General features: G+C 38.8%; 1 protein-coding gene across 3 annotated transcripts in view; it reads right to left on the bottom strand.

The window, feature by feature from the left end:
• Window positions 1-25694, bottom strand: part of LOC126196424 (carboxypeptidase M-like) — a 293433-nt gene that overhangs the window by 88810 nt on the left and 178929 nt on the right. For all 3 annotated transcript variants that reach the window (XM_049934563.1, XM_049934564.1, XM_049934565.1), the window contains exons 4-5: window positions 13856-13992; window positions 82-269 (exon numbers count right to left, since the gene is read on the bottom strand). In XM_049934563.1, coding sequence (XP_049790520.1) covers window positions 82-269; window positions 13856-13992 — 325 coding nt within the window. The remainder of the gene's footprint in view (window positions 1-81; window positions 270-13855; window positions 13993-25694) is intronic.

Below are 25694 nucleotides of genomic sequence, written 5' to 3'. Positions count from 1 at the left end.
TAGCTTTTACTTGAAAAAGTCTAAACTGAAAAACACACACACACACACACACCATTAAGTACGTGCTACATTAAAACTTACTCGAATTTGGTGTATTGTCAAATGGATAGCTTGCTACAAGTGCCCCTCCATGTAGACCTCCTGATAGCACAAACTGAATCTTAGAGATCCACTCTTTCACTGCATCTGTTTCCGGCTGCCCTCGTTTGTTATTCTGCTTGAAATAATCTGGGAAGTTGCGGTTTAAATCAAAACCTCGTGCATTGTACCTGAAATATCAAATCTCAGTTACTGATTACTGTACTACAATCATAAGGATTTGTATCTTCGAGTACTTTTAATTGAATTACAACATAAATTTTAAAAGTTGTTCATTTAGAAGTATAAAATACAGTACTTTATAAACATATTTTCAATCTTTTTGACGAATATTCAAGTGTTATATATATTGTAGAATTTCATCTCTAGGGAACAAGAGTTCTTTACTGATACCTGTAAGAAGCAAGTGTGAAGTTCAGATGGCAAGTAGGGTTGTTTATTTCATTTAACCATTCATTGGAATATACAATAATGTATTACAGTATGCCAATTGTTGTTATAAGTATTAACATTGGAACAAGTTTTATTCCTAACAGTGACAAGGATCATGGTGTGTGAGACACATCAGTAAGCTCTTCATATCAACATTGGCGGTACATTTACATTTTTTTTCTGTATTCAAAGGTCCAGATTTACTGTAAGCTTGTGTGTGTTGCCATAACTTATAAGCAAAATTTTAGATGCTTATTGAAGTACATTAATGCTGAATGGAATATCCTCAAATATTTTAGTGGATTGATTACCACTTGCACTAGAGTTTGCTGGGCAACATCCAAAAAAGAAAATTATGATTTTGGCCAAACACGATAATCACAAGTGAATGAGCATACATGCAGATGAACATTATTAATCAGTGCCTTAGTCAAAGATAATTGTTGTACTAGTGTCAACAGATGAAGTCAACATTCATTAGTAAATATAGTTAGATGAACCTCAACCCTGGCATATGGAATCCATCTGCAGAAGATGAACAAATACAGCAAACATGCTGCACAGTTTTTCTCACAACTATAAGCCAAAATTCCTTTAATGCAATATGTGACTGTGGAATGTCTAGGAATTGTGGAAAGCACTTGAGATTTCTGTACACTTTGAATGCGAACATTTTATGTTAGGCTTTATCACAGCTGTTATTGACATTCAATGAAACAACAAGTTTACTGATACCAGTCGCCAGTGACTGGTAACAGTAAACTTGTTTCATTTAATTTCTGTACACATTTTAATTGGTGGAATACAGTAGGGCTTCTGTATGTCTGGATTTTTTCAGACCCTTTTTGGGCCCTGAAATTTGCATTTGGAAGAAATTTTAAAATTTGTTAAAATTCTGTGATTTTCATTTGCCTTAGTGCAGAGGCAAATTATGCAACAAATTTGCACCACAGTGTTCCATGTTAGCAAAACTGAGTGCTGTAATACACAGCTGTTAAAGACTCCATATAATGTATGCCTCCATTGCATTGTTATGATATTTACGTGTCAGCAAACTTCATGCTGTAGCCAGAATTACCAACCTTAGTCATATAACTATGTCACAACAAGCTTAATTCCATATTCATTATTACATAGAAGTACTACATTTGAACATAAAGGTTTCTACACAGTACTTTCTTGAAACTTCGTAACTATCTTGTGTAATGTATGCCACAGCAGGTGGTTGTTAAGGAGTGGGAACCACGCCTGTGTTGTAAAGTGCTAAGTAAGATGTTGGAAATTCTTTCCCCTGCACAATGTTCTGTTTCCCCCTCTCCCCATACCCCTGAGATAAGTTTTATGACATAGTGCACATAAGTTCTCAGTCAGTGTTTGGTTGCAGTTTTGATAGTGAACTGATGTCTGACAAGCTATTAAATTAATGACAAATATCCCTACAAGTGCTGGTTTATTATAAAATTGCAAGAAAAATATGGTATCCTTCTTTTAAATGTGGCAGGGATGAATTCAAAAGTGAGATAAAGGAGGACAAAATTTACAAACTCACAGGAGTCTGAAAAACACAAAAGAGCTACCCAAGGAAAAGCATTATCTTCAAAATAAACTGTTTTTCATTAACTCAAGCTGTAAAGAAGAAGATGAATTTTGTGCCACTGAAGGCACTTTTGCGTCTCATATTGATTGGAAAGCTTTATAACAGCTGTAAAGCTATGGACTGAACAATTAGGTTGATAAAATCCCTTATTCCAGATTCCAGTGATGCAAAAAAGTTTTAAGTACAAAAGCAGTAACAAACTCAGTATTTTCTCCTAATTCTGTTGAAAGTGTTGCAAGGAGTTTAGAAGATAATGACATAACTTCTTGTGGTATTTCTACCGATAGCAGTACTGGTAACCATGGACCAGTGAAAATATTCCAAATTGTTATTCACTACTTTTATTAGAAAACTAGTTGTTTGCAATCCAATTTAATTAATTCGGATCAATAACCTAATTCAGCTGCAGACACTGTCCCTTTGTTTTTGGAATGCTCTCCAGAACATGGGGCTCCTGGGTAAATGTATAGTATTCACAGGAGATAGTGGTAACAAACTGTTTGGAGGCTGGTGTTGGGATTCAGAAAGGAAAAACATTTCTTCAAAGCTATAAAAAAACTTTTACAGACAGAACTTTTGATTGGGGTTAGGTGTTGAGCTCATGTATTCATCAAGATATGGGCACACTGGAGATGGATAGTGAAAGTATAATTTTCAAACAGTTCCAATATTTCCAGAACCGTACAGTCTGAACAACTAAACTTCACAAATTTTAAGAATTAAGAATTGCTCCGGAAATTGTTATCCTATAGCAAAACTAAGTGGTTATCATTACACCCAGGGGTAAACAGACTTATCCATAAGTTCGTTACTACAAAGAAGTACCACATTTGAACACAAAGGTTTATACATAGTACTTCCTTCAAACTTGTCTGAAATCATATTTTCTCTCATAATAAAAGCCACCTACAATCATTAATAAGTTATTTGAAAATAAAATTAGCAAGATCTATTTACACCATTTACAAAAACTTGTTAGCGTGTCTCATTCACACACAGCACGGTTTGAAAGAAAAACTAATTTGTTTTTTTAAATCCTTGGAAACTTACTGTGTTGATAACAAACTCACTAATTGTGAGGCCAATATGTTTGCGTGAAAAACAGTGAAAGCTCTGTTGGATTCTATGAAAGATGTACAGAATATCTGCAGAAGTGATTCATATGAAATTTTTCAATGAATTCTGCTGCCTGAAGATGTTTGTGGATATAGAATATAAATGTAACCATGATTACAGTAATCTTCAATATCACACAGAATGGGTCATGTATTTTTAGAAATCCAGACATTCTTCCCACTATTTGGAACTGCTTACACTCACTCACCCACTGCATGGACAAGGTCAGCTGCCATGTGGGCTACACTGAAGACCTTATAAGACAAAGAGTTTGTGGTGAGCATTTATCCACTTCAGCAAAAAAGTTTTCTCACTGTAATTTAGTGATGACTCGGGGTTACAGTTATGTTGAAAATAGATGAAATCACACCAACTGAAGCAAGTGGGTGAACCACTTTCAGATAAAATGATAATAACCAAGTTGTTGTCATCACCAGAGGTACAAATGTTTTCTGTTTAGCATGGGAGTCCATCCCCTTTGAGAAGCCAACACCTAATGAGTTAACTTCAAGATTACTTACTGAAGAAGAGAGAAACAATCAGTTCAATCAGACAGATATAGCTGTGGCCAGTGTGAGCAGGTAGGACTGTAAAAATAAAGCAAAGTGAGAAATGAGAAGCTGCATTTATTTTAAGAAAAGATGTCATCTGACATCAGACTGGAGATTGTTGAAGTTCAAAGAAGGCAAAAGGCTCCGGATGTAAATGCCTTGATTTGTATCATACAAGGAGCTGACAAAGAAGATTATTGGATCATGGATATAGGTGCTAGTGAGTATATGTGCAATATGAGAGACTTGTTTAAGAAACTGGACAGTGTGCAAAGTTCAATCAAAGTTACTGTGGGTAATGGTAAACTTCTTGATGTGACTGGTTGCAGCACTGTAGAACTGTATGCATGGAATGGGTTAAGTTTACCAAAACAGTACTTAGTGGAGTGTTTTTTGTGCCTGAACTGAAATTCAATCTGTTTTCGGTAGGAACTATGTTGGACAAAGGCTTATGTTTAGTGTCAAACAAGGAACAATGTGAATTATTGAACACTGAAGGGGAACTATGCATTATATAAACATGTCAATAAAATGTACTGTATGTAGCTTTCCTTAAATGGAACACAATCAGAACTGTTAGTAGTTGATGTAGGCAAAAACACTCTATAGTTGACAGTAATGACACTGGTAACTTTTCATTGGTCAATGTTGGTAGTGTGTGTGTGTACGTGTGTGTGTGTGTGTGTGTGTGTGTGTGTGTGTGTGTGTGAGAGAGAGAGAGAGAGAGAGAGAGAGAGAGAGAGAGAGAGAGAGAGAGAGAGAGAGTAATGAACTTTGGTGTGGTACATTTGTCTAAATATGTTGAAAACTGGAGTATTTGGCATCAGAAATTGTGCCATCAGAGTGTTACACATGTGAGAGAGTTATTGTCCCACAGATTTTGTTGAAAAATTTGTCACCTGTGAAGAGTGGAGGATCAAGATATTTTTTGATTTTGTAGAATGATTACTCAGATAATTGTAAAATATTCTTTATTAAACAAAAGGATGTGGTCAAAGGGTTGGTCAAGGACAATGCAGAGAGAAACAGTCTAAAAATTAAAGTTGTAAGGAATGAAAATGGACAGGAGTTTACAAATACTGATTCAGGAACATCTTTGAGTGAAAAGGCCATAACTCTTAAAGAAGCACCATGTACACACCACAGCAAAATGGAAAAGCTAAAAGAGAAATGTGAACCCCTTTGTTGAAGCTACTCGTTCAATGATTTCCAGAAGGTCCAATCATTTTTGGGCTGAAGCAGTTACCACAGCAGCTTGTATTTTAAATCAAACAAGTTCAAGTCGTAAGAGAGATAAAACTCCTTTTGAAACCTTTATGGCAGAGAATTATCCTTATAAGATTTGATAATATTTGAGGTTCATGTGTATGCCTTGTCCTAAAGAAAAGAGACTGAAACTAGACCCCAAAACAAGATAGGCTTATTTAGGATTATGATGCTGATGTGAGCAAGTACAAAATATTTATACCTTCCACTAAGAAAACTGAAGTGCATTAAAATGTAGTTTCTTGCCACCTGCAGTGTCTGAAAGGAAGAAGAAAACTTGTGTCCCTGTAACAGAATCAGACATTATTTTTGTGATGAAGAGAACATAGATAAAGTTTCAGAATCATATGGGCAGAAAAGTATAGAAATGAGAATTGCAGTTGCAGAAGAAAAAGAAGTCAGCTTAGAGAAGAACTAGAAATAAATGAACATAGAGCAAATGGAGAAGATTCTTTTGAGAACTCAGGGGAAAATATAGATGAGGATGAGAGGCCTTACAATTTAAGAGCCAGGAGGAGTATTCAACATACAAATTACTTAGGGGATTTTAAGTTGGGCCTTTTGACAGCACATAATGATGATGACTCAAGCACCTACACTGAACTGATGTCTTGCAGTGATGCTGAAAATTGGAAAGATGCCATAGAAGGAGAATCACAAACCCTGGAGGAAAATAATAAATGGAATTATGTATGCAAACCAAATGATTGTAATGTTGTTGACACTAAATGGATTTTTCTATGTAAAAGAAATAAGAAGGTAATGTTGTTTCTTATAAAGCTCATCTTATAGCTAAAGGTTTCCAACAAGGAACAACTTATTTGTAAATATGCACTACAGTAGCAAAATTAACTTCAGTGTGACTTTTTCTGCCTTTCTGCAATGATAATAGCTTTCCCATTTATCAGCTGGATGCTTGTAGTGATTTCGTCTATGGAGAGGTAGCTAGAGGCTTTTATGTTGAATTACTTATTGGATGTTGCAATAAAATAAATGGTAAAGTTGGTAAACCTAGAAATGCTCTGCATGGTTAAAAGGTTTCACCCAAAAGTTGAATTGTTAAATTCCACACAGTGACAACTGGCTTAGGATTTGTAACTAGAGATTTTGAGTATTACTTGTATATGGTGCGACTGAATTCATTAGCCCAATTAACTGTTGAAAATAAAGGAATGGAGTGCTGATATACCTAAACCAACTTTGGATGAATTTACTTTGGTGAGAAATGAAGTGGTTTCCAGTATGTGAATAAAACACATAAAATATGATCACCTTACAAAAGTATGTAAGCAAAGCTATTTCACAGATGAAGTTGGCACTTGACTTCATTGTTGTGTAGCATGTAACAGCCTAACAAAAACACAATGTCATTGTTTTCAACTCTATCTCTGTACAGAGTTTAGAATTTTTTATTTTGCCCTCGTACTGCTGTCACAGCAATGTCTTCGAAGAACATCCTTCAGTATAGAAAAAGGGCAGCAATCTCAGGGTACCAATCCTTGGCAGTGTGATTCATGTGCTGCTGTATTGAATTTCAGCTTACTTAGCCTATCCACGGGGGGCAGTGAAGTGTGCTTCATAGCACTGTCATGATTAAACTACATGGTCCATTTATTAATGTTTGTCACATCAGACTATACTTCAATGCCTTTTTGGTAATGAACTGAGTTTCTTATTGTACCCCATTCCTGGAAATCACTATGTATAACACCATCTGGAATCTAGTAAATAATGCTGATGTCAGGGTTTGGAATTATTTCTTGGTTACTCTTTTCATGCTTCATGTTTGTGTAGCAAAGATTCATTTACAGTGGCAGTGCTTTGAAGAAGCTCTGCAGACTATAATATAATAGAAGCTACTGGAAAATTTGTGGTCTTTGACCTTCCATCTCAGATGACAAAAAAAAAAAAAAAAAAAAAAAAAAAAAAAAAAAAAAAAAAAAGTTTTTATTAATAAGCAAAACAATAAGATATCCTATTACTCTTTTGTCAGTATTCCACTGACTGCTGTTTTCTCTAACTGTAGCAAAGATTCACTTACAGTGACAGTACTTCAAAGAAGCTCTTCAATGTCATGTAACTTAACAGAAGCTTCCAACAAATTTGCGGTTTGTGACCTTTCATTTCAGATGAAAAAAAAACACCTTTTATAAATAAGCAAAACAATAAGATGTCCTACACATGCTCCTGAAATCCTTAATGTAGAAGTAATTTTTCATTGAATATGATTCGCGAAATCTTGTTTATCAAACAGTTCTCGTGTTTTAACTTGGCTTTCTACAAGCCATCTACTTAGTCACTCAGTGATTACATGAGGAAACTGTTAATTAAAAAAATTCAGATTAGTTTGTGAATCCTGACATAAGCAAAATATACTGTCGAAAAAACTCTATGACTGATGTTGCTTAGATTGCAGTGGTGAACTTCCCACAATCTGTTCCATTTGGGTTGCAATAAGAAAGTGAACCTGCACTGTGGCACCAAGTAAGATTGTAGACACTGGAGGCATGATAGCTAGTTTCATATCCTCGTTTTCTGACATATGAAGCCAATGAAGGCATTATTAAATTAATCTACATTAGGCTTCATTTATTTTCCAGTAAGTATTAGACAAATCTATATATCCCAAACAATCAAATGATTTCAGCCTCTACTGCCATTTTCTAGTTTTCAGTACCTACAGATAATTTGGAAAGAGGCATGCAAAATCCACATTACATCAGCACATGTACACACATGCATTCGCTACCTGCACGTGTTCTGAAACACACTTATTTTCTCCTCTCTTCACTATTTGTGTACTATTGCGTACCTCTCTTTGTCCTTCTCCAATACCTTCTTAAACACCCATTGCTACCAGTGCTTGGAGTTTAAATCTACCTGCCTGTAACTTATCTTTATTATGTTTCACAAAGTGCATATTTTCGCCATACCTATTACTATTTCCAGTATTTATATCATGGTTTTCTAAGTGTTGGGTTCTACTTTAGATGTAACATCTATTACAACACGTGTGCTGTAATGAATGCCCCCTGCCAGATAAAGGAAGTGAAGCGCCCACAAAGGGAAGAGGAAACAAAATGAAACTTAATGCATTGAGAGAGTACATGTTATTATTTCACTGATTACCAAATCTAGTCACATTTACAAAGAATTTGGCAGAATGAGCCCACTTGTCAGTGTGTCATTGCACCCCTTTGGCCTCCATCCATGCACTAATTCAGTTTGGAAGTGTGTCGTACAACCATTGTATCCTCTTCTGAGGCAAGCTGGCCCATAACTGTTGTAATTTGTCATTGATAATCTGGATGTTGACACTGGAATGAAGTTGACTTCCAAGTTGATGCCATATATGTTCTATCATAAGTGATCATGTATGATCAGTGATGGTGCAGGCTACCGAGTTACCTCAACATTACACAGAGTTCATATGTGTTGTGAGTGGGCGAGCATTGCTTTGTTGAAATGTGGCACCACAATACTGATTGTTCCATCAGTTTCCTGAATCACTGCCAGCTGTGACCTGATAACATACCCGATGGCTCCCCACACAATGATGCCAGGAATGAAACAGCTGAGTCTCTCCAAAACATTGGAAGAATGGAACCTCTCCCATGTCACCACCATATTGGCCAACAATCATCATCCGGGGTTGTGCAGAACCGTGATTCATCACCAAACACAATGCAATGCCATTCATCAGCAGTCCACACTTCATGGTTATGGCAATTCTCCAAACACAGCTATTTGTATTGTGATGTTAATGGGGGCCTCAGCATGGAATGGCAATTCCTTAGTCTGGCTACTGCTAGTCTCCAATGAATAGTGCGGAATGACACAGAATATTTCACAGTATGTTCTCATATGGCACACACGATGTGAAGGGGTTACAATATGTTTGGTGTACAATACGGCAACCCTCTCTTGTGGTCAGACATAGTCGGCCACAATCTTAATGACGAGTGTGCCTGTACTCATGTTCCCATGGTGTCCAACATTGTCATATCCAATTGCTTGAAAAGTCTGGATATAGGACAGCTTGACCAGCTGACCAAATGGAGACCCACAATGCAGCCCTACTGAAAGCCTGTCACATGCTGATACCGCTGTCTCACATGAGAATGCGGCATTTTCGTGTTATTCACAGTGATCTCTCATATGACGGTGTTCACACCTGGTCAGAAGCAAGAGGGTGCATAGTGGCAGGAAGAATGACCTACGGTACTCATTGCTAAACTCGGAAAGGAGTTCAGTATGTAGCATAAAAATTTTTAATACTTTTCCAAATGCGAGAAAGCGTCTGTGTGGTCGCACAACAAATTTCACATCAAATCTGAAATCATTTCTCCCAGATAACACCTCCTATTCTGAAGTCAAATATTTAATTAAACAGTGATAACATCTGTAGTTTAGAAGAGTCTACTTTGTTGTTAATTTTATTTGGGGACTTGAGTAGTGACGAAGACAAATACACTCATTTTAATCCAAATGTGTTTTTTAGTTATCTGTGAATGGCCAGCATGAAGCTGTACACAGTAACAAACCACGTGCATGAAACTTACTGGCTCATTCTAAATCATTTTGATTAAAATACAGGAACTTATGTGTAAAATATCTAATTTACTAGCTAACTAACATCATGGATGCCAGAAATGATACTAGAGCACCTTAGTGTTCATAATAGCCAGCTAAGAACTGCAAAATGGATTCAGCAGCATTGCACATTAAGAGGAAATGTGAAACAACTAGTGGCTTTGTAGACCTGGAAGAAGCACCTGTGGTTTTGCATCACTTTAGCAGAAGATTGAACGGTAAATGTGACAAGTTCTTATGTGGGCTAAGGATGCTCTGCTCAGCAATTGACCTTCCTGGTATTGATGACATGCAGCATCAAATCATTGTCATTGCCCCCACAGATGAGTTCATGTTATGAAGGAATAAAGGCAACATAAAGACAATGAACATAATCATATGTTCAGAAGCCGAAGTAAGAGATGTTGGAGAAGATTTCAGATTTGTGAAAATGTTTTCTTACAATTACAAAACAGAACAGACGCAGACAAGCTCAGCGAGTGGGATGCTCTGAAATGCAGAAGTTTCAGCGACTGACTAGAAATGCGACTTACGAAGGAAGGCAAGAAGGAAGGACGATTAGTGTTTAATGTGCTATTGACAACGCGGCCTTTATGGATGGAGCAGAAGCTCGGTTTCCGAGAATATGGAGAAGGAATCGCTCCGGCATTTGCCTGGAGCGATTTACATAAATTACGCACAACCTAAATCTGGATGGGGATTTGAACCCTCGTCCTCCCGAATGCGAGTCCAACATGATTTACGGTATCTGGAGTTTTATTTAAGACAGTTCGACAGAAATCCGAGAGACGAACAGTATAGGCAGTGAAAAAAGTGCTACGATATTTGCAGAATACAATAACCGCAGAGCTTGTTTATTAGAAATCAACATGGAAACAGTCATAGTCTGGAGAGGTGACTTAAACGACGAATGTATTTCAGCGGATATGTGATAACAGCTGATTATGCATTAAACACTACCGAAGAAAAATTCGTTGCTCTAACCGGACCTCCAAGAGAAACAAACCGGCAAAAACCCTTCTGAATGATATACATGAAGTAGATGTGCAGCTGGGTCATATGTAGATAATAGGCCTGCAAAATACTTGCAAATAATCGTAAGTCGTCGGAAAGTGAAAATTATTTGGCAGGAAAGAGAGAAAAGAAAAAGAATTTGGTGTGTCTCACAGTCCCAAGTCAGAAGCGCTACGCACATTTCCTCGCAAAAGTAATGGACAATGTGAAGACGAATTGGAAATCATGTGCTGTGTTAAATGTAAGCATAGGCTTCTACGGCCAGAAGAATTTTATTGACACGTGCTGTGTTATTGTCAGTGCACAACAGGTGTAGAGCTCAGCTACTACAAATCAACATGACGGATATAACGGGCCGGTAGGTCGAAAAGAAAAACAGCGACGCTGATTGTTTCGGTTTGCGTTAATTCAACGAAAATAGTTCTATGAAATTGGTGGGAACTGTGGATTAATAACAAGACAGTTTGTTTTCTTAAAAATGACGAGATACCTGATTATTTTTAAGACTTCAAACTATTTATGTGGTGCTCAAAAATATATTGTATCCACATAAATGTGGCAATTGTGTTTCAAACAATGAGATTGGGTTCCTAAAAATAATGTGCTATGTGGTTATTTTCAATATTTCAAACAGTTCATCCAGGGTTTAAAATACAAATAATTTCAACGAACTTTCAACAACTTACACTGTTGATTCAACATCAGTTAGAGCCACAAGAAAGCACAAAATAACAAGAAAGACAATTGAAGGAAAGTTGGTCTTTAAGGTCTCTCTGACTACGAGGTCAAGGGAGGATTCCCCAAGTTCAGCATGAAAGTCGAGTGCTCTAAATGCTGCTGTTCCGTTTTCGTAACACACAACAAAAACAAATCTCACTGATGGCGCTCTCGAAAATCACATCATGGTTGTGCAGAGCTGAAACACGTCCTGAGCATCTGGAAGGGATGAACAGATCGGTCTACACAAGTAGAACAACTCAGAGTTGCCATATCGCTCGCAGTGTTGTCAGTCTCATTACTTTTCTCTCACAACTCGTAGTCCATGACTGCACGCAGGAAAGAATAGGAATAAAGTCGAGTCCTTGCAATTAAGAAACGTTAAGCCCCGGTCAGTGCTATGTAATTAACTGTCTGAGGTACCGAATTTAATTATTACATCGTCAGCATGGTCACTAGAACGGTATCAAAACAAAATCCTACATATTCATGCATGGTAGGTATTTTTTCATGTGGATGACACATCATGGTCGGCCGGCCGCGGTGGCCAAGCGGTTCTAGGCGCTTCAGTCTGGAACCGCGAGACTGCTACGGTCGCAGGTTCGAATCCTGCCTCGGGCATGGATGTGTGTGATGTCCTTGGGTTAGTTAGGTTTAAGTAGTTCTAAGTTCTAGGGGACTGATGACCTCAGATGTTAAGTCCCATAGTGCTCAGAGCCATTTGAACCATTTTTTGAACACATCATGGTCAAAATATAAACTGGTTAATATCTTTAAAAAAATGAATGGTTGGGGCATGTATATATCATGCTTCCTTTCCTTCTTCACTCAGTTTTGTGTATTTACAGTGGAAGAAAAATAAAAGGTGTACATAAAGTGAGGGAACACTTTAAATTATTTATTGCACAAGAACTATACATTGTACAGATGTCATACATGTTGCATTTTGAGGAGAATCTCTATTTTTTTTTTTTTACAAACATTTGATGTGCAAACCATGAGTAACCCAGCAGATGTCAACACGGTAATTGAAATCTTGCCTTACTCGTCCCAGCATGGCATCGTCGACTGTAGCAGTCACTTCCCATATTCTCTCCTGGAGCTCTGCTACATCACGTGGTAGAGGCGGTACATTCACCAGATATTTAATGTGTCCCCACAGAAAAAAGTCACACAGAGTGAGATCTGGTGATCAGGCAGGCCATTTCATCAAACAGCTATCCCCTTCTCTAGCATGGCCGATCCATCGATGCAGCAGCTCCGTGTTCAAGTACCCACGAACTTCACGCTGAAAATGGAGTGGATCCCCATCTTGCTGAAAGATGAACGGAGGGTCCGATTACATTTGAGGCATCAGCCATTGCTACACGTTCAAGTAGGAATGTCCAGTGACAGTGCTCTGTGAAGAAGAATGGCCTGTACAATTTTCGACGTGAAGGCACAAAAAACATTTACCTTAGGAGAATCAAGCTCAAATTCAATGCATCGTCTGGATGCTTTGTACCCCAGATTCGACAATTATGCCTGTTCAATTTTCCATTAGTGTGAAAAGTGGCTTCGTCGCTAAAAATTAAGTGATCAACAATGCCATTCCCATCCTCATTCAGCTGTCACAACTGCGAACAAAATTCAAAACGCTTGTCTCTGTCGTCGTCCTTGAGCTTCTGCACTAGCTCCAATTTGAAGGTTTAATAGACAGCTTCCGTCGCAGGACTTTCCACACTGTCATTGGAGCCGTTTCGAGTTCACGGGATGCACGACGCACCGATTTCTTTGGACTCCTTATGAATGTCTCTCGCACGTGCTCCACGTTCAACTTCACTCACACTGAGACGTCCGCTTCCCCTTGCTGCGCACAAGCACCCCTTCGTAACGAATTTGTTGTGCCAGTGGTAAATGGCCTTCCTTGTTGATGGCTTCTTGCCGTACTTGGTTCTAAATATCCGCTGAACAGTTGTAGCACACTTGTTTTTGTCGAACTCCAATACACAGAAATCTCGCTCCGCACCTTAACTCGCCATGTTAGCGACTAGCGCTGACTATCGGCAAATTACCAAACTACGCTGTGGCGGTATACATGGAGAAAAAAAAGTTCAGGGTTCTCTTCAAAATGACATATGTATGATATCTGTACAATGTTTGGTTCTTGTACAATAAATAATTGAAAGTGTTCCCGGACTTTATATACACCCTGTATATAACGTGAGATAGTATATTGTATCAGTGAGACTGTCGTTTGCGTTTATTTTTAAATGACTTTATTTATTGTAAGCGAGATTTAATCATCAATGAGCAGTAGCTTAGAAGTGTGCGAACAACTGATACTATAACGGAAGATTCATCAGTTTTCGACTAAATAAACAGCATAGCATCATTCAATAGACAGCTCATACCGTGATTTCATAACAGTAAAACAATAGGATAAGAGAGAGAGAAAGAGAAGCTATGCTCATAAGTGTATGACAGTCACCTCCCCTGGCCGCCGTCACATTGGCCTTCACGAGCCACCTCGAAGCCGTCAGGGTTCATCGATGGCAGGATATGGATGCGTGTGTTGTCCAGCAACCACTTGATGTACGGGTCTGTGTGGTAGCTTGTAACCAGATACTGCAAAAGAACATACGATATTCGTGAACTTGGTTATACAGCAGTTATATGCATCAGTGAAAAATTTAATTAAACTCTGTGGTAAAAAACTTAAATAGCGATCACAATATGATTCACTTTTTGAAGGGCAGCTGAACATGAAGGCATCCACAGTTTGTATGGCACAGGGAATCCTAAATGTATTATTTATGCCTTCCATTGATAACGTAAAAATCTAATGCTCCTCTGTCTACAAAACTGTACACAAATACCCCAGAAAACTCTGAGGTTTTATTTTATAGTTGACTATACTTAGGTCATCACAAGAATAAACCAGAAACGCAATGATTGGTCAGCAGCCGTAGCTCTCATCACTGATATTATTCCGCTCTTGGAAGAGGGTTAGGATGATCAAACGTCCCGGAAAACCGGAATTGTCCCGGTTTTCATCCCTGTGTTCCGGTGTGCCGAAAATTTGTTTCGGGACGCTCAAAAGTCCCGGAATTCAGTTTTTAAATACATTTCTTGGAACTTTCTCAAATTTTTGGGATTTTGCTGTATTAAAGAAATTAATATATTTTAGCTTATTTGTCTAAACCCTCCATTGTCCCATACTAGTAATCACAGTATCAGTATTAATACACTCAGGCAATAATTTACTTTGAGCGGTACTTTGGCCAACAAGTAGTAAGTTGTATTATTGTAACAGAGCTATAAAACCGTCCGATTGTCGCGCCACTTACACACTCATTGTTAGAACAGTGTAGTAGTTCATGTTTTGTCAGACAAACTGCAATAGTTTTTTCTCGTATTAGTGGTATTATTGCTGCAGTACTGTGAAACGCAATGCCGAAACGTGCCTGCAAATTCAGTGACTGTTATTCCAAGGAATGGAATTTCATTAAGAAAGGTCGTTTTGATTACAAAGCAGAGTGTTCCGTATGTAACTGTTTTATTAGTATAAGTCATGGTGGACGTTCCTACATACTTGATCCATCAGGTCAAAGTAACACATTAACAGATACAGTGCACTGAGCTGCAGTAAAACTCTACAAAATTATTTTGTGAAACATCAGTCAAGTGAAGAGAAGAAAGTTCGAGCAGCCGAGCTTACACTAGCCTACCACACGGTAAAACATCACCAAACTTATAGATCTAGTGATTGTACTAATAAGCTTAACAGCATTATGTTTGATGATTCTTCCATTGCAAAAAAGTTTAGTTCAGCAAGAACTAAAGTGTCAGCCTTAGTGAAAGGAGTTATTGCTCCCCAGAGTGTAAAGGAAAGCCTTGAATACATCAAAAAGTCTTCTTTCTACGGGATATCCACTGGTGCCAGCAACCATAAGGCCACTAAAATATTTCCGTTTGTTGTTCAGTTTTTCGATATTAATCAGGGAATTCAGACCAAACTTTTGAAGGTGAGTTCCCTACCTAATGAAACATCTGACGAAATTTCTAGATTTTGTATGAATACTATCGAAATGTTTGATCTTGAGAAAAATAAATGTGTGGCATTTTGTGGAGGCAACACCAACACTAACTTTGGTGGTTTAAAAAGACAAGACAGATGCAACATATTTACAAAATTAAAGGCAACATTCTGTGAAAACATTGAAGGCATAGCGTGCCCTACACATGTTTTACACAATAACGTGCAGACATATGCTGACAGTTAAGCTGTGATGTTGAAACTATCGTCATGGAGGTATACTCACACTTTTACATATATACTGTTAGAACAGAGAGGCGTGATGAGTTCTGCGATTATGTGGGAACTGAATATATGAATGTAATGCGTCACTCGAAAACTCGCTGGTTATCTCTGTTTCCAGCAGTTGAAAGAGTAATCCGCCTGTTTGAACCGTTAAAAGATTTTTTCCTAAATGAAGACAAAGCCCCCAAAATATTGGTTCAGTTTTTCAGTAACCCTTTAAGTGAAGCCTACTTATGGTTCATTCACAGTCAGCTTAGCACTCTGCAGCATGGGATAAAGGAAATTGAGGGAAGCACGAAAATTGTAATAGAGGTAAATGATGTTTTGAAAAATACTCTGGAAACTGTTACTAAGAGGAGAGAACAGCAGCTCATTTCTTTTGATGTTAAATCTGTCCTTAAAAGAGCAGAAGTATCAGAAGCAGCGGAAAGGAGTTTTAGAGAAAACAAATTTTATGACACTTGTGTAGAATATCTCAGCAAGTGGAGCGCCTCATATTTACCCTCATCGCCGGTGTTTGATTGGATGTTACTGAAGAGAGTGCCAAAATGGGAAAGTGTTGAAGAGACAGTTTCTTATTTGAATAAAGAGATTGAAATCGATGATTCGATTCTCTTTGATCAGTTCGGCATACTGACAAATTTTGTTGAAGAAAGTCTTCACAAGTGGAATGATGAAAAAAAAAAAAAACACAATTGGAATGTCATGAGAAGTGGATGAGTTTTTTTTAAAAAAGCTGTGACTGTCTTCAGCATTATTCTGAGTTGGTAATAATTGCAATGTATTTATTTGCAATCCCAGCCCATAATGCCCAGTTTTATCACTGTGTCTCAAAGAACAAAGACATGATCAAGAAGTCTGGAGGCAGTAAAAAATACCCTTTTCTCCAAGAATAGTCAATTCCATCTACAAGTGCTCAGTAATATAAAAGCTCATGTTAATATTAATTGATTAAAAGTTGAATGGCTGTAAAATCGTAATACATTTCTTTATTACTGTATACGTTTATTAAATGTCATTAATTATACAGATAATCTAGATTATATCAATCTTTTGTATCCTCTTATTAGTTATAATAATCGGGTTAACAAAATGTATCAACAAAACATTAATATTTAAAATTAAGAAACCTGGGTACATGTGGAATGAGGTGTCCATTGGCATCTGGGTGAATGTGTCCCGGTTTTCACCGAAAATAATTTGGTCGCCCTAAAGTAGGTCCAACTTTGGTATTAAGATATCTTATTACTATCTCATTGTGGAAGAAACTTTAAGACAGTCTTATGTATTAAAAGCCATCAACGTTTTTCTTAATCATACTTTAGGTACGTAATTTGTATTTCAAAAATTGCGTGTAGTCACAGTCTCTCTAAATGCCATTTGTACTCTAATTGTCTCGCTGCTCATAACTGTGTACTAAATATAATGGAGGGTGCTGTAAATACATGCGTGGCGTAAACGGTAGCGTCGTAAAAGTTAATCGTAGAAGCTAGCGAGCGGCAGTTAGAAACGCATTGTGTCTATAATTTTCTTTGTTTGGTTTGAATACCTAAATCATTTAAATGTGAAATTCATTAAGTATATGTTAATTAACTCATATTTAACCATTATTTTTCAAGAAAAGTGCACGTCTTCTAGTTTCTAATTACATATCGACTCAAAATTATGGTTTTCATTAGAAATATACATATTTAACTATCGATATTTTATAAAAGATTGTTGAAGTTAAGAAAACATTACACAACTAAATTTTTTGGAGAAAAATTAAAAATCAAATACTGTTTATTTGAATATGCCCATTGTTTTGTAGGACAGGTGTCGTCTCACACAGGCCAGTGTGATAAGCATCGTAATCGCGGCTTCCAGTACACTGAACAAATGCTGCATTTTTACAGTTGTCACCGTAACACTGCAATCTGAACCCAATACAGCTGATCTGGAGCCAAGTTAAGAGATTCGTCGCGAGAAATAATAAGACATTTAAGCTGCCAAATGTACCGGAACTAATGCACGAAGCCTTGTGACACATCACTGCCGAACGATGGCGAAATGCAGAACAGCACGTCATAAAAGAGATGAAGGAAATGCTGATTTTTGATGACATGGGATTCTGCTGATTATCGCCTCCTTATCAAGTAGTAATACAGAAATGTACCTTATTCCTCGGAGTCCGATATGGGAGGAGTGGGCCTACAGAGATTATCAGACGACTGACTGCAACACCTTCAGTGGCTTCTATATTTAACTACATGGGAAATCAGCAGTGCACTTTTACGCCACACATAGCTCATGCAGAAAAATTACCCTTGTTAAAGACAGTAATTTTCACCAGTCTTGTTTTTAACTGCAATACTATGTTAGCTAAGGTCGAGAGCATGTTACGTTTTCCGTCCATGTGTTATTCCCTTCTGTTTAAAAATTAAATGACATTCAAAGCTATATTGTTTCTCTGCTCGTCTCTTTTTAAAACTGCTGCCCTATATCATCGCTGAATTGATGTACGCGTAACGCACAGCATGAAACAGATCCTCATTATCGTACTTTACTGTACTGGAGACAGCTTCCGCTCCACGTGAAACGAATTCCAATAAGGTTCCACCAAACGTGTAAGAATACATAGTGTGATGTTTACATGAGGTTTATTCTTACACTCCGTGAGGGGGGGGGGGGGGGAGGGGGGGGCGGCATCACGAGATAAGTAGAGCACTTAAGCTGTTTCCATCAGTGTCTTCATTCATATATTTCCTATATTGCATTTAGTATCACAATTACAAAGTATACCTTAATTTAAAATTATCTTACGATGTAGATGAGAACATATTTCTGCAAGAGAAACGCAACTTTAGTGTGTATATCTGATGAGAAAGTACATACTTACAAAATTCCTAAATGGAGACCTAATACACATAAAGCCTGAAAATTAAAGTTTTTATCATGATACTGTTGATCACATTATTGCCACAGGAAACACAACAGAGTGTGTACTGTGTAGCTCTATTTTGGACCTAAAAAACTTTCTTATTCGAAACCTGGAAGGAGAATATACGAAATAATTTGTCAACATGCGAAGACAGATTCACATCATTGCAAAGTGCTGCAACAGGTGAGTCAACAAATACTATTTAAATGAGTAACATGTTAAACAGTTAAAACTATAAGAATGCTCCGTAACCACCAACTTTAACGTATATTTATTAGTCATAACGCAGTTCGGCGCCTTGGTTTCATATTCAGGGGACGACCTAGGTCGTTCGTTCATCAATATAGCTACATTAACACAACAACATGTTATTTTCTGGAGTTTTGTTCCATTTGTGCCTTGTGTTAACGTGGTGAACTCTGCTTCCGTACTTTCCACTTTTCAAATTACAGTAATTAGTCACGAATCAAAGTACCCCCCCCCCCCCCCCGAACCCGACTATCACAGAGCCGGCCGTTGTGGCCGAGCGGTTCTAGACGCTTCAGTCTGGAACCGCGCGACCGCTACGTCGCAGGTTCGAATCCTACCTCGGGCATGGATGTGTGTGCTGTCCTTAGGTTAGTTAGGTTTAAGTAGTTCTAAGTTCTAAGGGACTGACGACCTCAGATGTTACGTCCCATAGTGCTCAGAGCCATTTCAACTAACACATTTGGCAGTTTGACGTAAGAGGATATGTAGCTGTAGGAATTTTAATACCGTTTAGAATAGCACGAAAAATTCCTCCAAGTTCAAGGCAACTCCAAGTCTACGACTATGCTGTGTCCCAAGAACATATATCTATAGCTCAGAACAGTGAGGCATTCAATGGGATTTGTCTAGGAACTTCAACTACATAATGCTAGATTTTCCACGTGAAATTTGTAATAAGGGGAAGAAAGACAAAAGTATCTCACTGATTTTGTTTCGGATACCTATACGTACTACACATCATGGGTGTATAAGAAAATGTGAGACACTTCCATGTCTTTACGTGCTGTAAGTCAGTCTTCCTCGTATCCTGATTCAGTGGCCTTATAAGCTTAATAACAAACGAAGACAAGTTTCACTGAACACTTGACCACGTTGCAAGAGTCTCTTCCACTTGTTGTAGCAGTAGAGGAGTAAAGAGAGCACGCTGAGGAATACGTTACCATCCGCATGTCGTAAATCGGATCACGTATCAGTGACAAGGTTGGTAACTGAGAACATATAGGATCGGCGAATGCAACGGTCATGTCTTATGTACATCTTCGTAGTCACGAAGATGGAAAAAAAAACAGAGGAAATCGGCTGGAAACAGAACAGTACCTGACATATGATAATCTCTGCTGTCAGAAAATCGTGTCAGTGTATTATGAACACTGGGCCATTCGCAGCCCACTGCATCCTTAATGGAATACATAATTACATTCTAGCAATATGACAAGCCATTGCTTATGAGCTGCACTCTGCTGTAGACGATAAACGACTGTGAAATATAAATTAAAACAGTGAGATTAGTTAGATTCCTTTCACACAAAATACTGAAGATGGTAATCTTGCAGAGTTGACCACTCTCACAAAAGATGCTGCGTACGGGCCTCCGGAGCAGTCACCAGGTTCAGTGGTTTCTGCACCATCGCTGTTCATCGGCGACGAATGCTGGAATTTGCACTCCATTATCGCAACTAGACGTCCACTGATCGGCGCAGAGGGCCTTTTCAGGTGAATCACTTTTTATACTCCATTTGACAGACGGTCGTTGGCGTGTACAGCAGTGCAGACCGGAAGAGGGATGTTATGGTCTGGGGAATGTTTTCATGTCATTCCCTGGGTGAATTCGTCAGTTTGGAAGGGACTTTAGTTTAACACAGTGTCCACCCTTATAAACAGTTCGTTTTTCCTCAGAACTATGGCATCTACCATCAGGACACTGCAGCGTGTCACACGCGTGGTTCGAAGAGTACCAGGACGAATTTACCGTACTCTCCTGGACACCAGACTCCCCAGATTTAAACCCAGTCGAAAATCTGTGCGACTACTTTGATCGGACTGTTGGCGCTATGATTCCTCAAGCGAGAAACATAGCGCATCTGGTCACAGCATTGGAGTCGGATGGCTCCATATCTCTGTCGGTGCCTCCCACAGCCTCACTGACTCTGTTCCTGCACGTCAGCGCTACAAAACGTGGTTCTCCACGCTTTTGACAGATGGTCACATTACTGCTTCTAAGGATGGCTTATACGCAGAGTCGATGTTTATATTACACTACTGGCCATTAAAATTGCTACAGCATGAAGATGAGGTGCTACAGACGCGAAATTTAACCGACTGGAAGAAGATGCTGTGATATGCAAATGATTAGCTTTTCAGAGCATTCACACAAGGTTGGCGCCGGTGGTGACACCTACAACGTGCTGACATGAGGAAAGTTTCCAACCGATTTCTCATACACAAACAGCAGTTGACTGGCATTGCCTGGTGAAACGTTGTTGTGATGCCTCGTGTAAGGAGGAGAAATGCGTACCATCACGTGTCCGACTTTGATAAAGGTCGGATTCCAGCCTATCGCGATTGCGGTTTATCATATCGCGACATTGCTGCTCGCGTTGGTCGAGATCCAATGACTGTTAGCAGAATATGGAATCGGTGGGTTCAAGAGGGTAATACGGAACGCCGTGCTGGATCCCAACGGCCTCGCGATGAGAGGCATATTATCCGCATGGCTGTAACGGATCGTGCAGCCACGTCTCGATCCCTGAGTCAACAGATGGGAACGTTTGCAAGACAACAACCATCTGCACGAACAGTTCGACGACGTTTGCAGCGGCATGGACTGTCAGCTCGAAGACCATGGCTGCGGTTACCCCTTGACGCTGCATCACAGACAGGAGCGCCTGCGATGGTGTACTCAACGACGAACCTGGATGCACGAATGGCATAACACCATTTTTTCGGACGAATCCAGGTTCTGTTTACAGCATCATGATGGTCGCTTCCGTGTTTGGCGACATCGCGGTGAACGCACATGGAAGCGTGTATTCGTCATCGTCATACTGACGTATCACCCGGCGTGATGGTATGGGGTGCCATTGATTACACGTCTCGGTCATCTCTTGTTCGCATTGACGGCACTTTGAACAGTGGACGTTACATTTCAGATGTGTTACGACCCGTGGCTCAACCCTTCATTCGATCCCTGCGAAACCCTACATTTCAGCAGGATAATGCATGACCGCATGTTGCAGGTCCTGTACGGGCCTTTCTGGATACAGAAAATGTTCGACTGCTGTCCTGGCCAGCACATTCTCTAGATCTCTCACCAATTGAAAACATCTGTTCAATGCTGGGCGAGCAACTGGCTCGTCACAATACGTTATTCACTATTCTCGATGAACTGTGGTATCGTGTTGAAGCTGCATGGGCAGCTGTACCTGTACACGCCATCCAGTCTCTGTTCGACTCAATGCCCAGGCGTATCAAGGCCGTTATTACGGCCAGAGTTGGTTGTTCTGGGTACTGATTTCTCAGGATTTATGTTCCCAAATTGCGTGAAAATGTAATCACATGTCAGTTCTAGTATAATATTTTTGTCCAATGAATACCCGTTTATCATCTGCATTTCTTCTTGGTGTAGTAATTTATGGACAGTAATGTATATATATGCTCCGCCTAAGCCGGTCCCAAGCCCGGTTGTAAAAGGAGGAGGGGGAGGAGTAACACCTCGTAAAAAAACCTTGGTTCACCTGGCCCGGGTGATAGTACCTTGTGAGGGTCCCTTGCCAGGGATACGGCGAAGACCTCAACGGTAGTGAAGACGGAGATGAAGATCATCGGTACGGCGGAACTGGCGGAAGAGGCAAGCATTATCAACAAGATAAAGCATATTGAAAAGCCCAGACACGTCTGTGTGGCAACCACCGGTACTCTGGCCAGCGTCTGTTCACCATGTGAGGTGCGGCTGAACACCAAGCTCCAGGAACTAACAATCCCTGGTTCTAACTACCCAGCATTAGCTGGAACTTAATTACAAGCAGTATGATTCGTACAAGTAAAATTAATATTACCCCAGGTGGCCAATCCACTCGCCCTGTGGCGACAACCAAGCTATCGGATTCTGGGGAGCTTGGGCTCGTACGACAGAGAAAGTCGGAGTTCTCTAGTAAACGTCCACGAAAGTCCCATACATTTATTGGCACTTTTAACATTCAGACACTAATTCAGACAGGCAAACTTCATAATCTTACAACAGAACTCAACAAACAGAAAATTCAAATCCTTGCTCTCCAAGAGACCAGATTCACTGATTCAGAAACAATAGACTACAACAATTACCGTATCTTTAAAAGTAAAACAGACAAGAAAATTGGCAAAGGAGCTGCAATATTTGGCATGGCTTTTATTGTAAATAAGGACACCCTTGACTCTGTTATAGACATAAATCAAATCAGTAACAGACTAATGACCATGCGAATCAAGCACACCAACAAAATATATACATTTATTAATGTTCATGCACCTACCAACATTGCCAACAAAAAAGAACCGGAGAAGACAGAAAAATTTTGGGAAAAACTCGAAACTGAAATGTCCAAAATTCCAGAGGAGGATGTAAAAATTCTTCTAGGGGATTTCAACGCGCAAATTGGCAAAGAGAGGAAATATAAAAAAACAGTCGGTAATTACCCTGCACACAAATTCACAAACAAGAACGGCATGAGACTCATCGAGTTATGTCAGCAAAACAACCTAAAAATCGTGACAACATCACTTCGAAAAGACCCCAAGAAACAAAAAACATGGAGATCACCAAACCTTCAGCTTGGTGAATTTCAAATAGACCATGTTGCGATCTCCTATGACTTCCAGAAAGAAATACACGACGTTCAAGTCCGCAGAGGGGCAAATATAGATTCTGACCACTACCTTACCAGAGTTAAAATTAAATTCACTCCAAAAAGGAAACGCCAAAGGAAATCACCACTAATTCCCAAATTTGACTTGAAAAATATCAAGGAATCAGAAATTACAGAAGCATGGGATAAACAACCAACAAACAACTGGAAAGATTTCCGAACGAAAATTATACAGAAAGCAAGAGATTTGATTCCGTTAAAGAAAATATCCAAGCATCCATGGTGGAATTCGAATTGTGATAACGCATTAGAAGAGAGACAACAAGCCTTTTTAAATTACAACTGTGACAAATCAGAAACCACACAACAAACATTTTTCAAAGTGAGAAAACAAACAGCTAAAATACTTAGACAAACTAAAAGAAAATACCTTAATGAACAGCTAAACACAATTGAAGAAAACTTTAAGAACCACAACACTCAAGATTTTTATAAAATATTCGCAAATCAAATCAAAGGATACACTCCACAAAATCTCTGCTTCCGGAAACAGAATGGAAAATTGGCACTAACTAACAAAGAAAATTGCCAAGAACTAGCTAAATATTTCTCACAACTCCTAAATTGCCCACAACCAAGTACAAGATTCCCCAGATTACAACCAGAACACACGAATGAGACTTCACTACCACCATCTCAAGAAGAAATTTATAGTCACATTAGAAAACTCAAAAATAATAAATCATCGGGAGAAGATGGAATTGTAGCTGAACTACTGAAAAACCTTGGTCCAAATTCGTTAAAAGAGATCACTAGCATCATCCAAGAAATTTGGCAGACAGAAAATATCCCAGAGGAGTGGAAGTGTGCACTAATTCACCCATTGCACAAAAAGGGAGAGAGATCAGACGTAAACAACTACAGAGGCATTTCACTTTTACCAGTTACCTACAAAATTCTATCTGCATGTCTCCTAAAGAGGGCACAAGAACAACTAGAACATACAATTTCAGATTACCAAGCAGGCTTTCGTCCTAATAGATCATGCCCGGAACAGATATTCAACCTTAAAACTATTTTAAAGATTAAAGCAATCAGGTCAAAACCAATAATCTGCACATTCGTTGATTTCAAAAAGGCATACGATTCCATAGACAGACAGTCTCTATGTCACATTCTCGAAGAACGAGGCCTAGACACTAAAACCCGAAAACTAATTGAACAAACACTAACAGAAACCAAATCAAAAATTAAATTCAGAGGGGAAATTTCGGAACCATTCTCAATTAAAACAGGAGTAAGACAAGGAGATGGGATCTCACCACTATTATTCAATATAGTTTTGGACAAAGTTATGAAAGAGTGGGAAGTAACACTAAGGAAACAAAGCTTGTGGAAGCCAATTGAACTAGGAAGAGGTAAAGGAAAATTGAACATCCCTTATTTAGCGTTTGCAGATGACTTGGCAATTATAACTGACAGTGAAGAAACAGCAGTAAAACAAATTGAGACACTTAAAGAATGTGCTGAGAAGGTTGGCCTGCAAATCTCCTTTGAGAAGACAGAATTCATCTGCTCAAAATTAGATATTTCGAAACTAAAAACAAAGTATGGTGAAATAACTAGAGTCAAGCACTTTAAGTATCTCGGTGAAGTTATTGAACCAACAGGACTTGAGAAAATAGCACAAAAAAACCGATTACAGAAAATCAAGAAAGCATTCGGACTTATTCAAAATATATATAACAAGAAATGTCTATCAAAAGGCACTAAAATCAGACACTACAACACAGTCATCAAACCAACAGTCACATATGCAAGTGAAACACTCTCCCTGAATAGAAAATTAGATTTACACGAAATTAAGAAAGTAGAGAGAAAAATTATTAGAAAAATCCTAGGACCACGATACACACAAGATGGATACAGGCTGCAGACTACCGAGACAACCGAAAAAATATCAAACATCGAGGCAGATATCAGGAAGAGGCGGATGAAGTTTTATGGACATATAGACAGATTACCTGGAAACAGGTTAACTAAACGTCTATTGGACTATATGACATCACTTAAGGCAACAATACCCTGGGTAACTGAAGTTAAGAAGGATTTGAAAAAGGCAAAAATTGACATAACAAACACATCAGACCGGGATACATTCAGAAGAAAAATCGACAAGTGGAAGTTTACTCCAGAGACGGAATCTAAACCT

This window comes from Schistocerca nitens, chromosome 1 (assembly GCF_023898315.1).
Source record: "Schistocerca nitens isolate TAMUIC-IGC-003100 chromosome 1, iqSchNite1.1, whole genome shotgun sequence".
Taxonomy (NCBI): Eukaryota; Metazoa; Arthropoda; class Insecta; order Orthoptera; family Acrididae; genus Schistocerca; species Schistocerca nitens.
Note: the sequence above shows the minus strand (reverse complement) of the source record. Positions and strands in the feature narration are given on the sequence as shown.